The sequence below is a fragment of the Sylvia atricapilla genome, chromosome 2 (genome assembly GCF_009819655.1).
Source record: "Sylvia atricapilla isolate bSylAtr1 chromosome 2, bSylAtr1.pri, whole genome shotgun sequence".
Classification (NCBI taxonomy): Eukaryota; Metazoa; Chordata; class Aves; order Passeriformes; family Sylviidae; genus Sylvia; species Sylvia atricapilla.
In genome coordinates this window covers 24147842-24173015 of record NC_089141.1, presented here as the reverse complement: position 1 = coordinate 24173015, position 25174 = coordinate 24147842, and the positions used below count along the sequence as shown (strand labels likewise).

Below are 25174 nucleotides of genomic sequence, written 5' to 3'. Positions count from 1 at the left end.
ACCTCTTCAAGATATGTCAAGTACTGGTTTTAAACAGTTCTGCAGTTTTTCACTTTATTCATCCCACTGTTCTAATTTGTAACTTGAATTTGACACAATCTTTAAAACTTTTATTCTTTCTTCCAAACTACTTTACAGTTTTTGGTTGGGTTTTCGGGTATGCTGTTTTGTGGTTGTTTTTTTTTGTTTTGGTTTGGGTTTTTTCCCCTTTAATCTGCTTTCAGTACAAATTGAAAGTGCAATCTGGTTTTACAGTCTCAAGAGAATGGAGTACATATGAATACACTGTGTAGCTGCTAGTAGTCACTTTTCCTTTTGTACAGTTATTTCATGTGTCTAAGGCTGCTATGTTGCTGCAAGGTCAGACAATCCCTTCTTTCAGCTACCATGATCTCTCTTCAGTACCTTCTTCTCTAAGCATTCATGAAACCTCAAGTGCTATTGCTAAGATGCCGGTGCTTGAGCTTAGGAGTTGCCCTCTCCCATCATCTGGAGTTACAGCTATGCTTTTAGTGAAATGTATGAATAGACATTGTCTGTGGGTTCTTCCATGAAATTGCCCTTGCTTATCTAATCTGAGTTCTCTGATGCCATAGGTGGTCTTTAAATATACTTGCACTGTGTAGGCTCCTGTTCTGAGCAGCCTTGGCAACCGAGCCAGTTTGATGTATTTGGGCTATATTAAAAACAAATCTACTTACTGCTTCTTAGAAAAGCTATTGAGGGAATTTTTTGAGGAGAAAAAGGGTAAAGAAGGTAAACATGCTTTTAAAAAAGTATTGTTTATACTAGAGAGGTTGGAAAACTTAACTTCTGGAGAAGATGAGAGAGCAATAGAAGGTGCTTGTCATTTTTCAGAAAGTTAATTTAAGTAATCAAAAAAACCTCTGAAGTTTTAAAAATTACTTTTATCATGAATTGGCATGAAACTAATATTTAGGAGTGTGAAATCCCCTCATCTTTTAGAACTAGAAAGGTTTGAGAGTGATGGTCATCAAAGCTTTGAGAGCAACACCATCCTGGCAGGGCTGCCAGCTGGGTGGCTGATGCTCTAGTGGGTGCCAGACAGAAAACCAGCAGGGAAAGGGCACATTTTCTTTTTAAGTTCTTTTTTCCTTTGAAAGTTGAGCAAAATATATGGAATCTGCAAACATTCTCTTTTTTTACCCCGTGTGCAAAACCAGTGTTTTCAGGCAGGCACAAAGTAAAGTCTGCTGGCATCTCTGAGAGTAACCCTTGGCTTTTAGAATTAGGTGGGTTTTAAATCCTCATGAGTAATATGATCTACAAAACATTACTGTTCATTTTATACAATTTGTGGGTCAAATCTGTTATGCAAGAAGCAACTGTCTGAACAAGTTGCAGAGTTTATTTCCTCTGCTACTGCTCTTTATTTAAAAGGTTGCTTTGTGGGTAGGACTTTTTTGTGTTGTGCAACTCTTATTTCAAATAGTAAAGAGAGATACCAAGTTTTGTTCATAATACCTGATGGTAGTTTCTCTGTTCCACAAATTACTCAAACAGTAGTTACCTTGCTCTTTTACCTCCTTACCTCACTTTCTGGATGCATTTTTGTAATTTCCATTTTTCTAACAGAATGAAAATGTACACAGATACCAGAATTTGTAACCAGATATTTCTTTATCAAGCAGCAAGGTAGAGTGCCAGCATGGTGTGATCATTTGTTAACTGATGGTGACAGTGTAGTCTGATGAGATGAGGTGATAACATTACGCTAAGCTGTGTGGAGTGATTTGTTATTGGGCCAAAATAGTACCACTACAGGTTTCCTACAGATGAGGCTGAGCTCAGCATAGAGTAGTGACTCCTGCCTTTTGCTCTCTCTCCACCTCTCAGCAGAGCAAAAAGATGCCCGGAACTGGGTGCAAGCAGAAAACAATGGGATTTTTTTGAAGATACTTTGCAGTTTTTATATATAGCTAGGGGACAATGGCTCTCTCACATTCGGTGCTAACTGGAAAGAAAGCACTAATGCCATATTGTCAGGCTTATTTCCTCAAGGGATTTCTGAAATCCTTTCCAAATGTACCCGCCCCTACAAAGAGATGTGCAATTGTTTGTTCTCATACAACTAATTTGTCTCCATAAATAACATTGTGCAGATTCTGGGAATGAGAAATAAAGCTCAATGAAGGTAAACCAGAGGTGGTATGCCTTTTAGATACTTCCAAGTTGGATTTAAACTAAGTCTTGTCCTTGTGGAAATAGTGAGATGAGGAAGCACCGCCCAAACCCACATGGTTTTGTTTGTGGTGAGAGCAGGAGATGCTCAGCAGTAACTGGCTGATCTTTTAAGCTTGTTGGAGAACTGCTGTTTGTGACTTGTAAAATCCAGTCTGTGCTGCTTGTCTGATCTTTAATCAACCATTTGCAGTGAACTGCAATGTGTTTGGTAGTACTGTTTTATATAAACCTAATTAAAGTGAATACTCTACCCCACCAAAATACTGCTACGTTTGGGAGAGATGCTTTAATTTTGTGAAAAGCTCTGTAAGACAATTAAATTTTTGAAATTGGGCTTGGAACATGAACTTAATTGCCAGCAAGAGACCACTGATGTTGGAGCAAGAGCCACGAAAGTGATTAAGGCATTGGAGCATCTGTCATTTAAGGAGATACTGCAAGAGCTGACACTGTTCGGCCTAAAGCAGAGAAGGTTTGGCTGGGTGTGGGGGATGTCTCATCAGTGTGTATAAAAGCCTTGTGGTTTGAGGGAATGAAGAAACAACCAGACCCTACTTAGTGCTGTCCACTTCCTGGGCAAGTGGCAGCAGCACAGAGTACAACACAGTTTTTGCTCTGGACAATGGTCGAAGACTGGAGAAAGGTGCCCAGAGAAAGGGCTTCCCTGTCCTAGATGCGAAAGTCTTGTTGTTTTGCTCTCAACACTCTATTAACTTACTAGTTACATAGACTGACTTCAGTTGTCTCAATGTCTGATAGGTTATACTTCAGTCTTAACTGCATATGAAGCGTATCTAAGCAGTTTGCCCTTTTCTTTCTCTCCTGTATAGGTTCTGGGAACGCCTACAAGGGAGCAAATTAGAGAAATGAATCCAAACTATACTGAATTCAAATTTCCTCAGATTAAGGCACATCCATGGACTAAGGTGAGTCTATATGATCTGAATAATAAAGATGTGGGCTGAAAGTAAAAATGCAAGTTGTTCAGTTTGTTCAGTGATTTGGTGGCTTTCAGTCTAAACTGGGTGCCTTTAACTAAGCTGGGGACCTGCCGACTTTTGATGTAGCGGAGGAGGAGGAGATACTGAAGCAGTGCACTGTAATACCTGTTGGTCTGGGGGTTGCTAATAGGTGGGTTGTTTTTTGTTTTGGTTTGGTTTTTGATAGCAGTGTGTATGTTAGTAGCAGATTGCAATATTCTGCATACTGTCATGCTATCAGCTGATACGCACAAATGTCACATAGAAATGAGGAAAGACACTTTTGTAGTGCTGTTAAATAATGTGATGAGGGCTGAGAGTCACTTTGAGAAATGATTCTCTCATAGATAACATTCTATTCGTCCTCTCATAGATAGCATTCTGTTTGTACTACAGGTGTGCTGTTGCATGGGGAGGGTTTTTTTTCTTGGAGATACTTAAGGTTTCTTGTTGTCTAGCTTTCATAGGGAGACACCAGTGCAGTACATGCAGGCAGTATTATGACCTCCATGACCAAAGAGGAAGCTGCTAGCAATGAAACAAACACATTGCTGCACAATTAATTTGTCTTCCACAGATCAGTAATGAATATTTGACTTGGGACAGAGCAACAATCATATAGTCAGCCTCTTGGGTGTGGAATAAGTTAAATATTGAGTCTCAAGCATTTGAAGCCTGGGTAGTTAACATTTCCTCTTGGTGCTCAAGAAACGTCTGTTATAGTCACAGTGTATTTCCATCCAGTATCAGGTTTCCTTCTGCTGAGAAAGTAATACCTGTGTGTGAAAGGGTTGCATGCCTACTGAGCACATGTCCCAGGCAAATTGGTTTGGACCAAATACTCTATGGCCATAGAAACACTGAATAAACTAATTAGAGCTAATTGATAGCCGGCCATATACCTGACAGGTACACACCAGGGCAGTACTACACATCACTGTTTTTGTGACAGATTCTCCCGTGAGTTATGTCTCATTTCTCCACTAATCCATGGTTTGCGTTTCCATATCAGAGTTGCTTTCTGTATGTTGGTTATGTGATGTATAATAGTATGGGAGGTTAGTAAATCCAGGAAGGCTTTTTAATACCTTATGTTAATGAGGGGAAAAATGAGAGCAGATTAAGTCCCTGGGAGTGATCTCTTCAGTTGTGAATTATATCGTGGTAAAAGTCACAAGAATAAGCCCAAAAACTTTGTAGCAGCGAATATCAGGCTCATATCTGAATTCTTGCATTGGAGGCAAGAATTAGGATTGGGAGAGGTTAAATTAGTATACAGTGGAGTAGAAGTGCAGAGCTGTACTGCAGGACATGCAGTTGAATTGCATAGTTAGCTTAGATGCTTATCTTAGCTTGAACAGTCTTATGAATCATCTGTATGCACTTTTGGTGGTCTCTTAGAACACAACTTCTAGCAAATGGAAACTTCATGAAGAGACTGAAACTTCCTTCTGTTTATAAAGAATATTTTTTTGGTTGTTGTAGAGAATCAGAGGTGAAATTAAGAAGTGAAACTAGCTTGGGGGAAGATCAAATTTACATTCTCCATTAGGTCACAATTAGTTTTGGAGAGTTGTGCTTGCAGCATAGCTTCTCATTCTCAAGTCATTCTGCACACAGCCCTTGCTCATATCAGCTGGGTGTAGAATAGCATTTAAACCAGTTTATTACAGTTGGGTTACATGACACCTCATTTATGAGATCTGTACTTATTCTACAAATACTAAATTTAAGAAATGGATTACCCAGCATGATGCTGGTAATGATGCTTATCTTCTTATCTTCTCATCTTCTCAGTGTATTACTTCTCAAGATCCTTTCCTTTCAACATTTTGAGTCTGTTGAGCCATGATAGCTTTAAGCAGTAATATTACATAGAATTGCTTCTTCTTACCCAGTTATAGTGATACAACATCTGATGACATCTCAGTGGGCATAAGCAATCCTCTCAGAGGATCTTAGAGTTGAATAGTGACCAAAACCTCCTCAGAGCTTTGGCTTTCGAAAAACAGGAGTGACTGAAGAAGTGGAAGTGATAATGTTGTTGGTTGTTCGTGATTTTTTTGTTACAACTGTATGTAACTAGACTGCTACACTAGTTGCCAGCAGCACTTGAACTTGCAGCTTCAGAATCACAAATCTTTGCTGTCTAGGCTGAAGAATTAACTGAAGGTGACAATAGATAGGAGGTGGTTATTTTTGTTGAGTAGTTATGACCAGAGGACTTGGCAGACAGGATTTTTTTTGTATGTGTGAAATAACTTCCAGGCAGCTACTTTCAGCATGTTTGAAAGAGAGCTGCTAAGAATATAGTCACTCCCTGCTGTATGCTCTTAGACACAAAACCATTCTCCTTGTTTTGTGCTGTTTAATAGGACATGGGTATTTGCCAAAGTTGGGTTTGTAGGCCCTGCCTGGAGTTAGCTTTATGCAGTCAGGGTGCCCAGTGCATGTTTCTATGCAGTCTAGAACTAATTGTTTCTAGGCCAGTAATCTATACAGAAATAAGGTCTTGTTTTCAGAGAACTTCCTTGGTCTGCAAAAGCGTGCATAGGTGGTAATCAAGAATTCTTTTTGGAAGCTGTAGTACCTATACGTTGCATTTGAAATTCTGTGGTGCTGACTTGCACTGGATGCGTCTGGTTCTGGTCTGCTGTCTTAGGCATTTCAGGGAGGCAGGGATATGTTCCTTTCCTACTCAGTATTGCTGTGATGATGTGTAATCTGCTACACTTGCTGTTACCTGCTTGTAAAGAAGAATGGTGCCTGATGCTGTAGTGCAATGTAATACATTCTGGGTTTTTTAAAGAGACAGAGAAATTGTTTAACTCTGAGACAGACAAATCTATGAAAGAATATTGTTTTTCAGATTCAATACATTTTGGGCTAAAATTAGAATTTTGAGCACAAATTTTATGGATGTTTGAAGCCTAACTTAATAGATGTATCAGGCTTTTGAATAGAAATGGGTTGGTATTATCCTAATATAGTTATCCTTCCTTCTTAAATTATGAGATAAGTCTAACTAACACTCTAAAAAGTATTTTTCTATGTTGCAGCAATTGTACGAGTTTGCAATGCAAACTCTTCTCAGACTAGTTTTTCAATCTGTTGACAATTTGAGATTGAAGTAGATTTTTAATTTAGAGAGTTGGAGTCTCTCATTATAAAACTTGGAGGCTTCTCTCCCATCTCCAACATAGTTTTGTGTTGGCCAATCATGTGTGTGTGTTCACACCAGTTTATATGCATGAGGCACCTGATGATGGAAGTTCAACATGTCTGTGGCTAGCAAAAGAAAAGAGAATCTGAACTTTCCAGGAATCTCTCAAACCATTCTTCAGAAACAGAGCTTCCCCTCTTCTTTTTCTCTGTCACCTATCCCTACAGTCTCAGCCTCAACAGGAGGAATCCAGGACATTTTGGTGTTTTGGCAGGGAAAGTCCTGTACAGAATACCAGTGTGTTTAGTAACTTATATGTTCTTTTCATCCAAACCTCCCCTTATTTTCACTTTGTATAGAATATTTTGGATTCATGGAGGTGCATTCTACAGCTTGTCTACCTTGGTCTGTGAAGTTGGAGACATCCTGTTATAAGAGAAGCAGTGTTTTGCAGGGGTGAGAATATGGCTGAGTTAAAACAGTCAGAAAAGTATAGGCAGGCTTTTAAACACAGTTATGTCTTTTAGGAGTATCTTGTCAGCTCATAAAATAAAAGTTACTACCCTTTTTGCTGCTATTGTTTTTACTGGATCATATCCTTGCTTCTGTTTATTTCCGCCACCTCAACTCCTTGAGCCTTCTTTCTTCTCAGATGTGCAGTCTGATCTGTGCTACTAATCTTTATACTTGTTTCTGTTCTTCTGACTAAGCTTTGTCTATACCATATAACTCTGTGACTAGAAAGCCAAGGAGGAAATCCAAGATCAAGTGCAGGACTGTAAATCACAGGGCTGTTGAAATTCAGCTTTGGTGATTAGTTTTCTGTGAATCTTTTGGCTGTTTTGGAAATGGGGAGGGACAGTGGGACAGCCAACAAAAGGTCTAAAGGCATTTTTCATAAGCTCGTGGTAGACTGGTGTTGCTTACCATGGCCCCATTACAGCTGCCCTTTATCCTAGTATTACTCAGATTGCTACCTTCAGGTCTCAGATCCCTGGGGTAATGAAAAACAAAGGCAGTGCTGTGATAATATATTAATGTCCAGAAATATATAAAATGTCCAGCTGTTACAGCCTACCTTTCCTCTTGTATCTAGCTTGTAAAGGATTTCATTAAGATTATGAGAATTACATAGTTCAAGCCCTTTCTGTGTGGGGAAAATTACTCTCTTGGAGTTTTTCTTTTCCCCACCCAAGGATACTGCCACATGTTTGCCAGTATAATGTCAGGGTAGTTAAATATATGTATGCATATATATGCCCATGTTTTGTGATGGCAGAACAATACAAGTTGTAACAGCAAAGGCAGATTTCTTTACTTAAGCATAACCTCTGCCTTGTCTCCACTGTATTGACATGGAAACAGTTTCTACTGCAGGCAGCTCTTAAAAATGGACAGTGTGTCTCTTCAGTGTGCTGTGGTTTGGCTGCCTTCGTTTCTCCTATTCTGAAAGTACTTGCAAGATTTTTCAAACATGCAGGCATTTTTTTAAATGTACTTTTGGTGAGAGAAATTTGAGTATACTCAGGAGAATGGCTTTATTCACCATCCCTAAATTTACACTTAGCTGGCACCTGAATAATAATTTCCAAGTCAGTGTTGAGATGGAAAAAGACAGGAGTCATTTGCCTGACGGTGGAAGAGACAGGGAGAGAAACTGTCATGTTCAGATTAGTTGGAGCATCTCTGCCCCTCTTTTGTGCACTCTTGTGGATAAATACATGAGGACTTTTCTCTACATCACTTCGCCTTCATGATAAACTTGTGGCAGGATCCCTCCCTACTTTGTAAGCACTTCCTTTTTGTTTTAGGGGCTTTTTCATTATTTATACTGTTCAAGTTAATTTTTTGTCTGTGTCTTTAAACCAAATGGTTATGGCATAGGAAAACAGTGTCTAAGATGAGTTGTCAGAGTCCAGCTCATCTCTTCTGGCACTTTTCCAAAACTATTGGCCAGTTCTGGCTGCAGCTGAAGTTGTGCAGAACCACAGCTGGTTGTGCTAAAGAGTAGCTTTGGATACTGACTTAAGAATTCATATTGCTGCCTATATTATGAAGTAATTTCTGCTAATACTATAAAATACTTGCCTAATATTTTAGTCTTGATATCCTCTTTTGTGCATGTGTGTTCTTTATATATGTTTTTCCATACCAATCACTTTACCTTGAATGTTGAATATTTCTGTGCTTGTAGCAAACAGTCCTGCTGTCTGCCCCACACTCTGCGAGTGGGATGTAGAGCCTGGTCTCTCTCATGAACATGTTTTTCCACCCTCCAGAATTGGTTTTGTGTCTTCATCCTGTCCTACTCCTGCTCTCCTTGTTCTTGTCTAGTTTTTAAGCAGATTGTTTTGCTTGTAATGCTTCCAAAGTGACTGCTCATACTGTAGATTCAAGGAAGAATACCAAACAGTAAAATGGATAAACAGAGACAGCTCATTTTGTCACTTCTAATTATAACTGATGACAAAAGAAAGCAAAAACTCTTTTGTCAGGAATCTTGTAAGTGGACTTGGATTTGGATACAAGATGAAAATGCAAACTCTTCTTTCTGAGATTTGTCTGCTCTTTTGTAGAGAAACAAAGATGCAGTGAGGATGAGATGTTTCTTTGGTTGCAGTTCTGTAGTTGGCATTAAAATTCATCATGGAGCCGGGTCAGTTCTCCGGCTCCCACCTGCATATTTCTGAAATGAATTCTGCTTTGTGTGGTAGTAAAAACTTCTTCACCAACACATCTTCAGGATTTGGATCAATTTCCTTTACCTGACCATTCTGCCCAGACTGCAGATGCTGGGACAAGGGACCAGGGCAGACCTGCATGTCCAGAAGGGCAGGACTCTCATTTCCAGCATGAACTGGATTTGATTTATGCCTGTTGTGAAACTGTGCCTTGACCTCTTTCTAAAGAGTACAGCTCTGTTTTTCACTTGATGTGTAATGACTTTACAAGCAAAGAGTGAAAACAGCTCTGCTGGAGACTAACTTAAAAGAAGAAGAAAGTTTTCCTGGCAAGTTCATATTTGCCAGCTCCTTTTGTAGCAACAACGATTTTTGACAGTGTAAATCTCTTATCTTATATGGCTGAGAAAAGAAGCCAGTTTTGCTGGATGGTAAATTGCCCTGCCTCTGCCCAATCCGTATGCAGTAAATGAAAGTACTGCCTAACAGTAAATGAGTGAGCGCTAATGCAACATTAAGATTTCCATCAGTGCAACTACAGAAATCAAATGCTAACTTTAATGTGTCTTCTGCGATTTACCATCTGTTTAACCATCCCACTGCAACACATCTGTCTAGGTTTCTATAGCAGTTGTCCCAGCAAGGTTGAGAGCACTGAAGGACATCTTTGGGGGTTCTCAGAAGAAGGGGAGCTATTCTGTTTCTCTTAGTTTTGTTGCTTTCCTTTGGAGCTCGATGGAAGCAGAGCACATGCACTGGGTAATAAACATTCTGTCTCCACAGGGTCCTCAATGGAAGGAGCCCAGTAAAAAGTGTGTGGTCTCAAGAAGTAGCTTTGAAGACAAGTTCTTGGTCCTATTCCCAGTTCTGTGTTGGCTCATTTGTAAGCCACTTAACCCTTCTGTCTTTACTTCATTTTTCCCTGTCTAAGTGCCATCAGACAGGAATTCTTGACTAATCAGGCATTTATTATTTCTGAGGCGCTTTTAGAAAAAACACAGAAGGACTTTATCGGAGAAAAGTTGGGAGAGCTTATATATATTTTAAAATACTTGCTAACAGTAGTGTCTCTTTTGTGGACATCTTTTAACCTCTGTTTTTTATCATGTGAGTTTTGCACACTTCAAAATGGCCAAATGGCATATTTCAGAAATCCCATGCTGAGATTCTCAGTCATTTGGAACAAGACTAGTCCCAAGAGCTTCAGATGCAGACTTGGGTTTTTTGTGTCAGGTAGAGCTCAGTGCATACATTGCTCTCTTGCATGTGTCTCTTCCCTCTCCTTTTGTTTGTGAATGTGATGGATTTCTCATGAACCTTACTGTGTTAAACTTGGGTGATCAAAATGTTGCTTCATAGTAATTGTATTATATGATAGCATTTTTTAAAAGTTGATTTGAGGGTTGTGTTCTAAATTGATTACTTAGCTCGTAAACAGGACAGGGTTTTGGCTGAAGGGAGGAGCTTTCTCTCTTACCTAATGTTCATGTGCAGTAAAAAAATGTGCTTACAAACCAAAAGGATGTGCACAGCCTGTCAGCCTTGAATCGGTGGTGTGGGTGGTTCTTGGCAAAGCGTGTGAGTCTGAAGCTGGTGAGGAAATTTTTAACCATGGTGTCACAAACTTGATGTGTTAGCAACAGATGTCATTTTCCTAAGCCTCTGCTCTCTTAGGTAGCACAGCATGCAGGCAGTATTCACTATCTGCATGCAAAACGCACTGTGGTTGACGGCATGAAATCATGTCTTTTAATACACACTAGCTGGAAGAGCACCTTGGTGTCACATTGTGAAACTTTGGCTTTGGGGCTTAATTATGCCAAGGTGATGGAGCTCGTGTTGTGCATGGAAAGTTTGTTTGAGGAATGTCAATGAATTCAAAGTCAGAGCCACCATTCTGGTAAAACAATACTTAGCTTTTGCCCCATGCGGTTTTATTTGAGAGCTGAATGCTGATGTGAGTGAAGTGAAATAGGAGAATTCTGTGCTTTCCATCCATTTTCTTACATCTTTCCATACGTGCAGAAAAATAAAATTCAGAAGGGGCGTAAACTCCGCTATGCTGGTAGGAACTATTTCAAATTAGTAAGATAAAATCTGACTGCTCTGCTAGTGCACAAAGCCTTCTTCTGAATTGAAGTCTCTTGGGGATGAGAGCTGTGTAATGCACCGGGGCACTTAAGCTTCAAATGTTGAAGAAGGTGGTAGTTGTAGAAGAATGAAGGGGGAGTAACGTAGAAAAAAAATTTGCGTTGATAGCAGTTCAAATGAAGAAGGAGAGACGAGTGTGTCAGGCCTTGCTGACTCGCTCTTACGATCTGTGGGTATTTGAGCATCACTAGCATGCCTGAACAAAGAAACAACTCACACTGGTCCCTCAGCTTTTTGGTGAGGTATAGATTTATTGGGATCTGAAAGGGGGAGGGAAAAACCAACAAAAGCACCAAAAGCTGTGGCTTTGGATGAGTCAGCATTTCCATTTGACATGATCATCCAGAGATTTTTGTAACTCATCCAAAAAAAAAAAAAAAACCAAAAAAAAACCAGCAACCTGGGTCTCAGCCTGAAATTCATTTGCTTTGCAGAAACAAGAGGTTTTGAGTTATTCAAGTGCAAATTTTTCTTGAAGAATATTGTATGTAAAGCCTTTCTTTTGCATTTGTTTATCTCCAAAACAGGTTCATTTTTTAAAATGAAAACTTGAGCCTTCGGTCCCTCCTGTGGACAAATAGCCTTACACAAGGTCTTGTTTCATTTTAGAAAAATGAATTGCTGCGCCGGTGGGGTAGTATCTGATTGCTTTAAAAGTTCCTGTCAGTGTTTTTTTTTAGTTGTTTTTTTTTTGTTTGTGGACTTGCTGTGCCTTTTGCCCGGCCGTATTTAGTCTGCATACTAAATGTTAGTCTATCCAAACACTTTGTGCACTTAGCTTTTTTCCTTTTTTTTTTTTTTCCTTTCTCTTTTTTTTTTTTTTCCTTTCTTTTTTTTTTTTTTTTTTTTCTTTTTTTCCTTTTTTTTTCTTTTGCTTTCACCCAAATGTATTTTAGACCGAGACAGACTTTGCTCCTATGGGCCGGATTTTAGTCCGTGCACTAAATTTTAGTCCGCAGACTAAAAATAATCCGCGGATTATTTACTAAACTGATTCCCTCACTGAGAACTACAGAGACTTTAAACTCCTGCTGAGACGTATGTGCGAGGGGCTTCACGGCTCACGAGTCCCACTGTCCGTCCATCCCCCCGCCCCTTCCCACCACGGAGCATCAGCCAAACATTGCCTCGGCGTCGGTGCCCCGTGGCATGGAAGTGCTGGCGCAGCCATTGCCGTGGGCGGCAGCTGCTCGTGTAGTTCTCGGTGGGTGAATTGGGCAGCTTTCCCGGGGGAACTTTGCTGAATGGGAAGAGCTAAAAGACCATAGAGGGCTTTGCTTTTATTTCTTAGGGCGTTACTCAAAAAGGGAGGCGGGAGGGGACAAATTGAGGGAAAAAAATTTTTTTTAAGTAATGGGTGCGACGGGTATGAGGGGGAATAAACCCGCAATAGAGAGAAATTCAGTCCATACCCGCACTCCTGAGGAGGTACGTCCAGTTCCTGAAGAATCCTAAAGAGATAATGCCAGCAAACAAAATCCAGTGAAGGGGGAAGTCAATCCAAAATGGAGAATAATCCGCGGCGGCCTGAGGTACTTGTAGTGCACACAAATTATAAGTATCCAAATTTAAAGTATAGTTAGCAGATTTTTACTTCGTCTTCAGCACAAATTACAAATTGCTAGGGATTTGGGGTTTTTTGAGAAAAACCCAAAACCATCCAAAAGTTTACATTGTGTGTCTGGGACAGATATACAAGTGGGATGCACCTTTGGAGACAAGCTAATCTGGCCACTTGGTTCTGTGGACGTTTATATCCAGGACCAAGGACTCAAAATTCTTTATTATGGGAATTTCAATTACCCTTTTAGTTCAAGTTAGAGTTTTGATTTCAATTTTTTTTATTTTTTTAGTAAATGCACTGGCATTGGAACATAAATTTCATATAGAAATGTTTCTATACTATGCCTCACCATTGCACAATCGATTTTTTGGCATACACTGTGGTGAAGTTGGACTTGCTGCTATGGAGACTGATGTTTAAAGTTTCTAATTGTATAAACATTTACTATGTCCCCCACACCATGGATTTCTTATAATATTGGCTATATTTTTCCTTGCTGGACTATTCTCTTTTGGATTGACTCCCCCTGTTTGGATTATTTCACTGCATTATCATCTTTAGGACTCGTCAGGAACAGGACATTTCACCTCAGGAGTACGGGTATGTACTTAAACATTTTTTCAAATTACTAGGCCTAGCCGTGAAAAAAAAGGAGAGAAATGCTAGAAGTGGAATAATTAAGGTCAAACTGCATCCTTGAGGCAGCAGCCAGGCAAATGTAACACAAGCTGATAGAGATGGGCACAGACCTGTAATCTGCAACATGTGTTAGTCACCACTTGTTGCAGGGGAAGGCCATGTGAGGCCTCCTAGTATAATATGTATTTTTTTTCTCCTCCTTCCTGGTTTCAGGCAGTTAGGGCAGACTTTGGGAACTGCTTACCCCAAATGACTAATTCCAGATCCAAAGGTAGGCTGAGCAGTTCATAACTGAGTTTAGGAAACATGTTAGGGTTTCAAGGACTTGAAAATGAGGGGTTTGAGTGGACAAGTACGTACTCCTTTTACATGTGTCAGATTTGTGACTGTCTGCCTACTAATTTTCTCAATATAAGGGCTTGTCATCTTTACCTTAAGGAAATAAAAGGGTTTTCTTTTTAAAATCTGTGTAGTGGCTTATATGTGAGCTGTACTGAGGAGAAAAACACAGCTAAGAGTGAAGTACTAAGGTTGCAAGCTGTGATAAATCACAGTTAAAATATCACTGTGAAGGTGCATGAGGGAGACCTCAGTAATTTTACCTCACATCGAATTCAGAACAACTTCACTTCTGTGGGTTTACCTCAAGACATACACATTTGTGCTACTTACCATGGGGAGATGGGGGAAGGCAGAAGGCTTTTTTTTTTTTTTTTTTTTTTTTTAACTGGAGACAGTCTTGGATTTTGTTCTGGTCAGGTTGTGACTTGGGAGTAATAGTTGCATCCAGTGTGTGCTGTAGTCAGCAATCCAAACTCCACAGGCATCAGGCAGAAAGCAGCTTCTGCTGCCTCTTCTGGTGGCCCTACACTGGTAACAGTGGTCAGTTCTCTGCCAGCAGCGTTGAGCTGAAGCCTTTCTTTTTGTCATTATAGGCCTCGTGTAAAAACTTTTGCAGCTTGTTTTGCAATAACCTGGTAGTAGGAATAAAGTCAGGTCTTCCTGTACATGGCTCCTTGACTCCCCTAGTCAGGATTCCTTGCCACACGAGTTAGCACAGCGCACACTGCAGCAAACCCAGTGCTGCTGGCCCAGCTGGATATCAAGGGCAGGAAATTTCAGTCCCTGCAGAACTTGGCTTTTGTGTTTGATTCTCATTCCAGAGAGCATATATGCCTGGTTTAATACCTACTAAAGGAGTGCCTGTGCAAGTTTCTCATCTGTGATTAACCAGCATGTCATGCACTGATTTTTAATTTTTTTTTTTCCTCCATGGTGCTGTGTGACCTGTGTCCACCTGCACTGGTACAAAGGCATTTTGGATTACCTCAATTTTTACCAAAAATGCTGGCATCAGAACTTAACACTTGAGCCCACCCTACTCCCTTTACCCCAGACTGCATTTTACCTGCAACACAGCAAGAGACAAGTGCTTGAGGAGGCCATCCAGGTCATGTACATGATTAACTCTGATTTTGCATAAAAAGGAATGAGAAAAAGGAGTATGGAGAGTGTGGTTAGCAAGTGGGTAGAGGTTTAAAACAAAGCTGCAGGGAAGAACTGCTTTTTGTAATCACACGAAGTAAAAATCTGTTAGACTAAAATAGTTGATTTTCTTGACGCAATTTTCAGCTGTCCTTACAAATACCAAATGTGCAGGAATTATCCCTGTAAACTTATGGGAGTAGCTTGCCAGAATAAGGTCACAGAAGGAGTAACTTGTAAACTGGAGCTAGACATTTCCTGCACCGCACCCGTGCTTTCCTTGTTGTTCTCCAAAGCCGAACAGCAGCCTCCATAGCAACAGTCTGACCTGCCTGCCTGCAAAGGTCCATGTTAGTAAGACTTCCTTCACTAGCCAGAAAAACCCCAGCCCAAAACCGTAGTGGGGCTGTATTACATTTTTACATTCAGTGAATCCTGCTCATTTGAACCTTCTTCCCCACCCTCACTCCACCCCATATGCATGGCTGGTAGCACCTGTGTGTGTTTGTCATGATTTTTGAATGAGTTTCCCCTTCATTCTCAAAGTTGTTTTTCTGAGTGCGCTCTCATGAAGTCTCTTGCTGGCATTGCACCTTCACTCTAGTGCAAGGCGTTGCAATTAACCCTTTCTCAACCCCAGGAATGGATTTTCCCTCACTCACTGCAGGACTTTGATTAGCACAAACCGCCACTTTGTTTGTTCCAGCTTGCTGGGCAATGAGAGGTTTAATTGCTCTGACTTGCTTCTGGTCGACAAAGAGACGGGACGCAGCCAGACAACCTGTTTCTCCTTGCTTGTTTCCTTGCTGTCCCCGCAGGTCTTCCGGCCCCGCACTCCCCCCGAAGCAATCGCGCTATGTAGCCGCCTGCTGGAGTACACGCCCACGGCCCGCCTGACTCCCCTGGAGGCCTGCGCGCACTCTTTCTTCGATGAACTACGGGACCCAAACGTCAAGCTACCAAACGGGCGAGATAAACCTGCACTCTTCAATTTCACCACTCAAGGTAGCCTGAGAGCCTGGAAGGAGCCCTTCTTTAGGAGGAAGCAGCGGGATAAACATTGGTTGTAATGTAGATGTTACTCCCTCGGAAGGAAAAATCTATGCGTAGTGCTAAGTTTATTAAGTAGTTACGTAACCAGCTGTCCATTTCAAAAAGAGAGGAAAGGGTCTTGAAGTTACAGGATTTTCAGTCTTGATTCCCCCGATTCAGCTTTGCTGTGATTCTCAGGGCGGTTGTTACTGGATTGCATCAGGAAGGATTACATGCTTATAGCATGTGTCCACAGAGTATGAATATGGATAGCTCAGAGTCTGCTTTGTGTGAAGTATCTGAGTCAGTGGCCTGTGCAGGTTAGAATATCATTTGGAGATGGTCCTGCTTCTTCATACCTGAAACACCATAGCCAAGTAGTAATGTATGTTAGGTTTGGCAGGGAGGTTTGTAGTCTTGTTGTCCATTTTGGTTCTGGATGCAAGATAAATACAGATGCTTTGCTGTCCAGAATTTAAATACCGTACAGCTCATCTGGCATTACAGTCATTTAGACTCAAGTCATTTAGAAACTGTAAAAATAAATGTACAGCGAACTTTCTTATTTGAAGCCAGGCTGGTATCAGGTTTTAAAACCATTCATCTATTTTTTTCCACAGAAGTCAGAAATGTAAAATTGACACCCCCCAGAACAGTTTTGCCTGCCAAGACAGAACATGTGAGAAGTATGGCATATGAATATGCTAGTAATTAATTTTGGAGCACCTTTTCTCTTGTTTTTCTTTAAGTGATCAGCTGCCAACTCTCTCACTCTTTGAGCAAGAATAGTTGTGTATGCATTTTCTGTTGAAAGTCCAAACCATCTTTTGGCCCAGTTAGCATCAGTGTCATTTTTCAAACTCTTTAGTGCATGCTGTGCCCCTCTGCCAAAATGTGAAACAGCTCTCTCCTTCAACTTGTGGAGCCTTATTATTTTTTTAATAAAAAGGCCATTTATGAAGCATAAACACATTAAAGTGGTCAAGTAAACAGCTTGTGCTTCCAGGTCACTGTCCTCTGTGCTGATTTCTGCATCTGTTGTTAGGAATTCAGTAGTTACCTTACAAGTGCTTCCTTGTACTCCTGGATTGCCTTTTGTTTTGCCCCTCTAAGGCCATCTTATGTAGCTAAAATAGTTTTGATCCCAGTATCTTCATACATCTTGACTCCTGTTCTTCTTGAAAGTATTGATTAATTGTTTCAAGATGACATTAAGATTGAACTGCATGAAAACAAGATTTTTAAAAAGAGTTGTAGAGCTTCATAGTAAGTCAATTCAGAAATGTTTTTCTTAGGGGAAAAACAAATATATGTATTGAGAGTGTGTCCCAGGTTTCCTTCAGGTAGTATGGAAGCTGCTGGATAAGGATTAGGATACCCTAATGCTCAAGCAAGTTTAAAGCTCCTCTTTTGCCATCCTGAGGAGCTGATGTGCCCTCCCTCACACAGTGAGTCCTGGGAATTGTAAGAGAAAACAGTTCCTGTGGAGCAATTTCCTTAAGGTAAAACAAGCAAATTTCCGTCATCTACAGGTTTACCATCTCTAAGGGGTAGGCAGGACAGAGGCTGATCATTAATGCATTTCCAAAAAAGCTCTGTTGCAGGTGACCAGTTAGGCTTTTAGATCTGCAAGACAAAAAGGAATTTTTCTCCTAGAAGCCGAATTTTCAAATAGTTTGCGAAATGACTGCCATTTCCTGAACTACTTGTAACATGTCAGCAATTGTGCTGCATCACAAAAGTTAATGTCACTCCATGTTGGCCATTGAAGACTGTAAAATTATTTCAGTGGTTCAGCACTTAGGAATGGTTATCATGCTTCTCAAAGATAAATTACTTTTTTACTGAAGGGAGAATGCATTGGGATTTTTGTTTATATTTTTAATGACCCTAGCCTTTGACCTTTAATTTCTTCTTTTATTTAGAGAGATATATATCTCTATGTTTATGTGTATATATAATGGAAAGTTTGTTGTTGTGACCAAAAAACCTATGGTACAAGAATCATTTTTCCAGGGAATTCTTGGAGTATTGATGTATCAAGTATAATAATACTAAAAAAGAGCATCTGCACTGTTTCCCAACACCAGGCATTTTCTTGTGTTTGGGGAATGAAGGTGATCTGGTTTTCTAGTAAAACTGGACTTTTTCATTCCTGCTCCGTCTTGGAGATGTGGCTGCAAATGGTTTGATTTGATCAGCAGACAGGGTGTCCTCCCAGCTGATGTGTGCAAGTTCAGTCTTATAACTGAATTGTGATAGCTGCTCTCTTCACATCATGGTATTGAAAACTTTGTCTGGATTGCCTTGACCACAATAGCTTCTTGCAACTGTATTGGTTGTAATAAAACTACCCTTGAGTTGCACATTTGGTTTCCATAACCAGGCTACAGTTGACCACCTTGCCCAAATACTGTGGGCAAAATCACTAAGGACAGAGATTCTTGGTATTTTGTAGACTGCAGATAATCACAGGTTGAGCTTTCTCCACAGTATTGCCATGTCTCATCCTTACAGATGGGATAGGTGCAAAAATACATTATAGCAAAAATTCAAGCAAGTTCTCAAGAAAAACTGCTATTGAACTTCAACCAAGAGAGTCCACTTTACTTTCTTTGTATCTCCTCTGAAGTGGCCTGCTCCTCTTAAGTTCAAGACATGCAGAGTATGCTGAATTTAAGAAACTTCATACCAAGAAAGAAAATGTGAGGTTTGAGGAAACAACCTCAGTCTTCTAGTCTCTACGGAAGTTCCTTAAGGTAGCTTCAGAGAAATGGTTGCAATTGCATTAAACACAAGAAAAAGCCATTATTCTTGCCACAGTACAAAAGGAGGTGTTCTGACAACATTAGATGAGGGAGGAATGAGAAGGGGGTTGAAGTGCCCTTGCAAGTGTTTTGTTCTATCTGATCGACTGGTTCTTGGGCCACAGCAGCACTGGCAGTCTGCCGCTGCACCTCGAGGCACTGTGCAGCACTGGAAGGTAGCAAGTGTCATGGGGTTCCCTTGTTTTAGTTCTGCTTTCCTTTGGTTCCCAGCCCTGAATTGTTTCGAGTGATGTGCAGAAAATAATGCAGGGATGATAGAAACTTTCAAAAGAGCAATACAAAGAATAGATTTCCAATAATAAGAGATTTGGGAAACAGATTTGGAAAAGTTACTAAGGGAGCAATATTTTCTAGCACAAAGCAGGCAATATCCAAGATAGTACTGAAATGTAAGTTTATAACTGGTGTTCCACTTTGACACTTAAGGAGTCATGTTTCTTCTGTTTATTTTTCCATGTAAAATGGAGATTAACATGTTCTGCATAATATAATGAATATCTGAACTCATGTATGAATTGAGGATTTTGTATTTGTACAAGTACTGTGAGTACTGAGGCTTTCTAGAAGGACTAGCTTGGTCTGCTTAGACCTGAATGGAGTATTGCAAGATAGATTAGAGGGGTTGCAGGTAGTGGAGCAACCTGCTTGCATTCATAAGTGCTGAAACACAGTCTCAGAATGTATAGTAATAAGAGGCTTATAATAAGGGGAGTCTTCTGCCTCTTGTCCTCCCAGCAGTAATGAAACTTAATGTAACAGCAGAGGAAAAAAAAAGTCGGCGTGTGGACTGCTTCTCCTTTTAGGCCCTGAGTTTAAAGCTAGCATTAAAGAAAAGCAATAGGCTCTTAAAACTGAGCCCAAATAATTAGCAGCTGTGTCCATAACCCCCCTTACTGAAGCCATGCCACAATTTGGCTGGGTTTCTGTACAGCCTGTGCTATCTGGAGGTCTTGCGTAAAAAGCTGTCTATTCTCCTGTTCTCATTTCTCCTCCAGATGACCTCCTGCAGCTCCAAAAGTCATCAGTCTCCTTCCGTGAGGTGACTGTTCACATCCTTTTTACCGGATGTTGCTTTCTCAGGAGACAGCCAGTCACTCCTGTTTCTGAAATAAACAGGACCTGTCTTGTCTCGGCTCAGTCCCACCTTCTGTAAGGCACTAGATTGTCTTGAAAGGGTGCCAGAAGATTGTCATTTGTTGGCAATGTGTTGCCCTTAATCCTCCCACAGTTGTGGCTGTAAGATGCCTGTTTCTCATTCTGATGCACACTGAAGCTATATTAGATTTGGAGCCTAAGAGACATGACTATTTTTTTCCCTGGTTAATGTTTTCTAATGATTGCATCATTTTGTTGTCCATTTAAATTGCCCAGCTGACCAATTCCCTTTGCCTTTCCCTGTCCTTTTAAAGGATATCTTACCTCTTCTTAGGCCCCGCTCAAGGAGACTAGTGTGAGAGTTTGGTCTTGGGTTCCTGGGTCCTTGAGAAAAAAATGATGCTTGAGTGAGCCAAAGAACCAATCCCTGAAGCTCTTGGAGCAACTGTTGCAGCTGCTTGCTTGCTGAACCAGTGCCCAAAGCAGCACCACTGTTATCAGCCTTCTCCCCGAGACTGATTGCAGGTGGGCTTGTGAGGAAGGGGATCCTTCTCCAGTGCTCAGAAGGAAGCAGCATTTTCAGGCCATTGGCAAGGTATAGGCTTGGCCGGTTCTTTGCTCACTCCCAAGCCACCGTCCTTCTCTAGGAAATTACTTCTTTGCACCACTATCTGTAGTTTTGGCAGTCTTGCTCTGGAGACTGCCTTGCTAAATATCATTGTTTCTTCTTGCTGGTTACCAAAGAAGAAAATGTACCATGACCTTGGGCTGTAAGGGCGTGTGTTTCGCCTGAGGTGCTGTTACAGGGAGAAACCCTAGGAGCTGATCCTGCATATGGAGCGCTTTGTGGATGATGAGCTAACTCTGTTTGTTCCACCTCCCCTCCAGAACTGTCAAGTAACCCATCTCTGGCTTCGATCCTCATCCCTGCTCATGCCCGGAACCAAGCAGCTGCTTCAACCCCTACAAATGCTACAGCGGCCTCAGGTGAGAACGTGCAACTGCTTGCCTCCCTCCCTCCCCATCCTCGCTCCCGCTGCCCGGGCACCTTCCCTCTGCTGAGGCCCACAAAGTGAACAGGGAAGAAGGGATTGTTTCAGGAACACCGGAACCTTGGTCTTGGCAGGTGGTCATTTGGATGCTAGCTGTGGTCACCAAGCCAAATCCCAGCCCAGGGCACTCCAGCTTGTATTTGATTGTTTAATGTGTTGGTCCTTCTCACTCAGACTTTCACTCTTAAAAAAAAAAAAAGTCATTATCTCACCTGTTTTTTTAGCAATCCATGTGGATTGGTTTGCACCTAGTTTCTGTGCTCTCAGCCATCCTGAAATTAACACTGAGTTGGTGCATGAGTTTGTGATGCCTAGAAAGAAAAGAAACAGCCAGCTCAGAGCATGTGGCCTCTGTGTAGTGTGGATGGAGAGGATTTTTCCCTAAGGGCATTGGCATCTAAAAGTCTAGTTAGGGAGTTCAGTCAGCGTGCTCACTGCCTCATCCTAGTAGTTGCAGTTGCTTCCTCTACTGAGTTTGCTTGTGTCATCTTCAGGCACAAGGCCGATGTTTTTGGGTTTTGGCCAGCACTGAGTGAATTTTTTGTTGCCCTCCTGCTCTCTCAGGTTTCTGTCAGAAACCTTTTAAAAGCTCATTGTTGGCCTTTTGCCACCTTATATTGTATTCTGTTTCCAGTGAAAGCTTTAAGCCTGGTAATACCAGTTGGGAAAGTCCCAAAGAAGCTCCCAGGTGCTGCAGCATGTGGCAGAGGTGATTAAGTACGTATCATTCTTCCTCTGAGTCAGCCCTGAGTCAGCACACCAGAGGCTGTCTCGGGGCTTGGGCAGCCAAAGGCAGGCTGCAAAACAGGTGTGCTTCCACGTGTCCTGCATGCACGTCAGCCCCAGCCCACAGGGCTGTCAGCCCTTTTGCAGTGCAGGACACTTCCTTAGCGTAGGATAGCTGATAAGGAGAAGGCCTGGTTCAAAAGCTGCTCTTTAAGCATGCAGGAAGGCATTTACTGATGTTGGTGGATGTGCTGGACAGTTACCTGATATTTGATGCACTTGGTCCAGCCAGTGCCATACAGAGAATATTTTCATACTCTGGGACAGATGCTCCCAGGTTTGAAAGATGAGATTTCTCTCTGAAATTGTAGTAGCAGTAGATTAAAGGCATAAACTTGTACCGTTTATGTACTCTGAATCTAGAAGAAAGCAAAACTGCTATTTTCAGATTTAGTATGTTTGTTTCATACACTTTGGTAGTATTTTGCAAATAGTCATGTTCTCTGTTTCCCTTTTATGTGCATCTGTTGCTCAACAACAAGTGAGAAAACAGATAAGTAGTAAAAGTGATCTAAAAACTACAAAATACAAACATGGAAAAATTATTTTAAGCCTTTCTAAATAATATTGTTTCACCTAATGTCCCTTTCATGCCTTTTAAGGAGTTCTCTCTACCAAGACACAAGTCTTGAAGAGTTAATGAGGTTAAGAAATCTGTGTTCACTCAGCACTTTTCAAGGGCTCATATAGGGAGAAAATGCATTAGGCCAAGTCCTAAATGTCAAGTATTAAAAAAAAAAAAACCACCCCAAAAAAACAAAGCCAAAAACCCCAACTCATCCCATATTATTGATGTCCACATGTTTAAAGCTTCTGTTTGCAAGCACTGCACTGAGTTGGGATATGTCCTCCTATTTGTGGTTCAAAACCAAAAATAATATCCTTGCTGATTGAAAAGAAATTGTGAAATTAGGTTCAGTATTAGAAAGCTTTGGATTTCTGTAGTTGCTGGTTTCTTACTCACGTGGGTTTCTCCCAGCAAGTGGTGGGAATGTCATTAGAGTTACGATATTTAGGTTTAGGCCCTGTTGAGGTTATTTTAATCTGTTGTGCTTTACCTGCTGAAGAAGAGATTTAGGAAGAGATTTTCATACAAGGGGTCACTTCTTTCTCTATACCCCCTGCACTTCCCAGAGCAGTAGATGTTAAGTAACTAAATAACTGCTAAAGCAATGTGGGAACAAGTCTCCCGCCTAACCCAGGGCATCCTGATAGGCAGGAGACTTCTCTGCAAAATGTTTGCTTGTATGACTAAGCAGTCACAGGTTCAGAAACTGCTTTTTTGAGTGGCAGTGATGCAGCAAAATGTAGCTCTCAAAGCAATAAAGGGAAGAGCAAATATGTAGCTGTAATTCACATTATTAGTGTGTAACTTGTGCTTCTCTCTAGCAAGCAGTGTTAAAAAACCACATTTGCTTTCAATTTCCTCTTCTCTTGAGGGAAAAAGCTGTACTTGCTCTAGTAATGGAACCTATCTTTGCAGTGGGAGTATGTAGTCTTGCTGCTACGGCATTATTAAATTCTCCTAAACATTTGTGAGAAACTCTCTGACATAGTGGCATGTCTAAAGCAAAGTGGAGGAAAAGAAAGATGAAATTTATTGGCCCCTGCTTGAAATGATGTGCTAGCTTTCTCTGAATTTTACTGGTCATTGATTAAAAATGCCAGTGCAGTCATATTCCTAGAGATGGCTGAAGGAGGAAGAGGATGGTTTCATAACTGTGCAGCCACAGCATCTGAGAGGGGAGCATGCAGACCAAGCTGAATGCAATGTATATCTGCCTGTGTGACTACGTTTTTCTTTCTGGATCAGCCAGCAGTAGTCGTTACCTCTCTGTTAGTCACCGTTAAGATGGGAAGAGCATAATTGCCATCTGCAGGGAAGTTGTGCCAGCAGGGATTCTGGGGTCATCGTCTCAGGCATCCTGCTGTGTTGATCCCATGTAATCCCAAATGCAATAGTGTGTCTGAACTTTCAGCAACAAAACAGATTAGAGCTGGTGTTACCTGCCAGTGTGTCGTAGTTGAAAAACACCACAGTGTTCCATGAAATAAGATTTAGTGCATTTGTGATACTCACATTGAAGGAATTTTGTAAAACTTGAATTCCTTAACCAAGAGAAGATGGACAAGCAATTCTCTCAGGCTTCTACAGCTCAGAACAGGGATGTATCCATGACAAGAGAAGTAAAACTTGCCAGGTTTGCTCAGAGCCTGGATTTCTACATCCACAGGCAAGAGCAATAGGAAAACCAGGCTATCCTCCTCCTTCCACTTGTCTCTTCAGCTTTGTTTCTGTATCTCTGCAGGTGAACAGCACAGCCTGTCAGCATCACAAATGTACCCAGCTAATGCTGTCAGCAGTGCTAATGGGCTTTCTCATCTGAGCTGGCGTCTCTGTCGCTCTCTGAACTGTAGCCTTGTCTTTCCCTTTCAGGAGGTTTTTAAGGAGTGTCACATACCCTCCAAGAAAGCTGAGGCACTCCTTAGAGGGAAAAGCTGAATTAGATGAATTTCTCTATAATGAGAGATGCTTTTGCCCTCTGCTTGAAAGAACTTTTGGAAGCAGCTGGCACTTAAACCCTGATGATGCTTCTTTGCCGGCACAGGCAGAGGTGTCAGGCGGGAGTTCAGGACAAAGAGGCTGCCCTGACCTCGAGCTGTCCTGTGCCACAAAGCTGTGTGCCAGCTCCTAGCTGTGCTCCCCAGCAGGGCTTTGCTGTCCTCTGTCAGCACTGCTGAGGGCCTAGATTTTCTGCTCTTAGGCCCAAATGCTGATTTTTCATGGGGAGAAGTCAATGTCCACAGAACCTCATACTCCAGTTGTGCTCTTCTTCTGGTGCTTCAGCAAGGTGATGCTGGAATAAGTGCCTCTTTGTTCCTCAAATGTCCTGTTGATCCAGAGTCAAGAAATGAGCTGAAATGTTAAAATACTGCATTTTCTTGCAGTCTGGGAGCCAGGGCAGGCTTGAACTTGCTCTGCGCTCTGTCCTAGCCTGGCTGAGGGCTTCTGTATATTGTTGTGAAAAGCCCCAAGAAAATGTTCTTGGACTGCATCACCTGATTTATTTTCTTTTAACATGTGGCATATATATTTCTCAGGAACTCCCCTGTTACAGTGATGATAGAAAAGGAGCATATGTTATATCAAGTAGCTCCATCCCCTCCTCTTTCTTTTCTTCTTTATCTCTGTGTAGTAGAAATGTAATGATAACAGTTTCAACCTCTGCTGTCTTCAGGAAATTGAGATCAAAAGGCGCATTTCATTTCAGCAAATGAAATACAAGCACTTTTTGTACACATACAGAGAAGTCCTCTGCCAACAATATAGACTCCAGCTGGACTGCTCTCATCAGGCACTGCCAGCAGATGTTGCATTAACTGGAGTTTATTCATAGTTGAAAATTACTCTAGAACAGGCATAGTGGAGTTTAAGTATAGAAATTGTTATCTGGCTGGCTGGGTCACTTGATTTCTGTGGTCATTTCTGGTCTGCTTGCATGTGGGATTTGG

General features: G+C 41.3%; 1 protein-coding gene across 2 annotated transcripts in view; it reads left to right on the top strand.

The window, feature by feature from the left end:
- GSK3B (glycogen synthase kinase 3 beta) overlaps nt 1–25174 on the top strand; it is a 146889-nt gene that overhangs the window by 113956 nt on the left and 7759 nt on the right. The window contains exons 8-11 of one of the 2 annotated variants that reach the window (XM_066341003.1): nt 3036–3131; nt 13306–13344; nt 15687–15873; nt 20712–20810. In XM_066341003.1, coding sequence (XP_066197100.1) covers nt 3036–3131; nt 13306–13344; nt 15687–15873; nt 20712–20810 — 421 coding nt within the window. The remainder of the gene's footprint in view (nt 1–3035; nt 3132–13305; nt 13345–15686; nt 15874–20711; nt 20811–25174) is intronic. The other variant, XM_066341005.1, reaches the window with a different exon arrangement.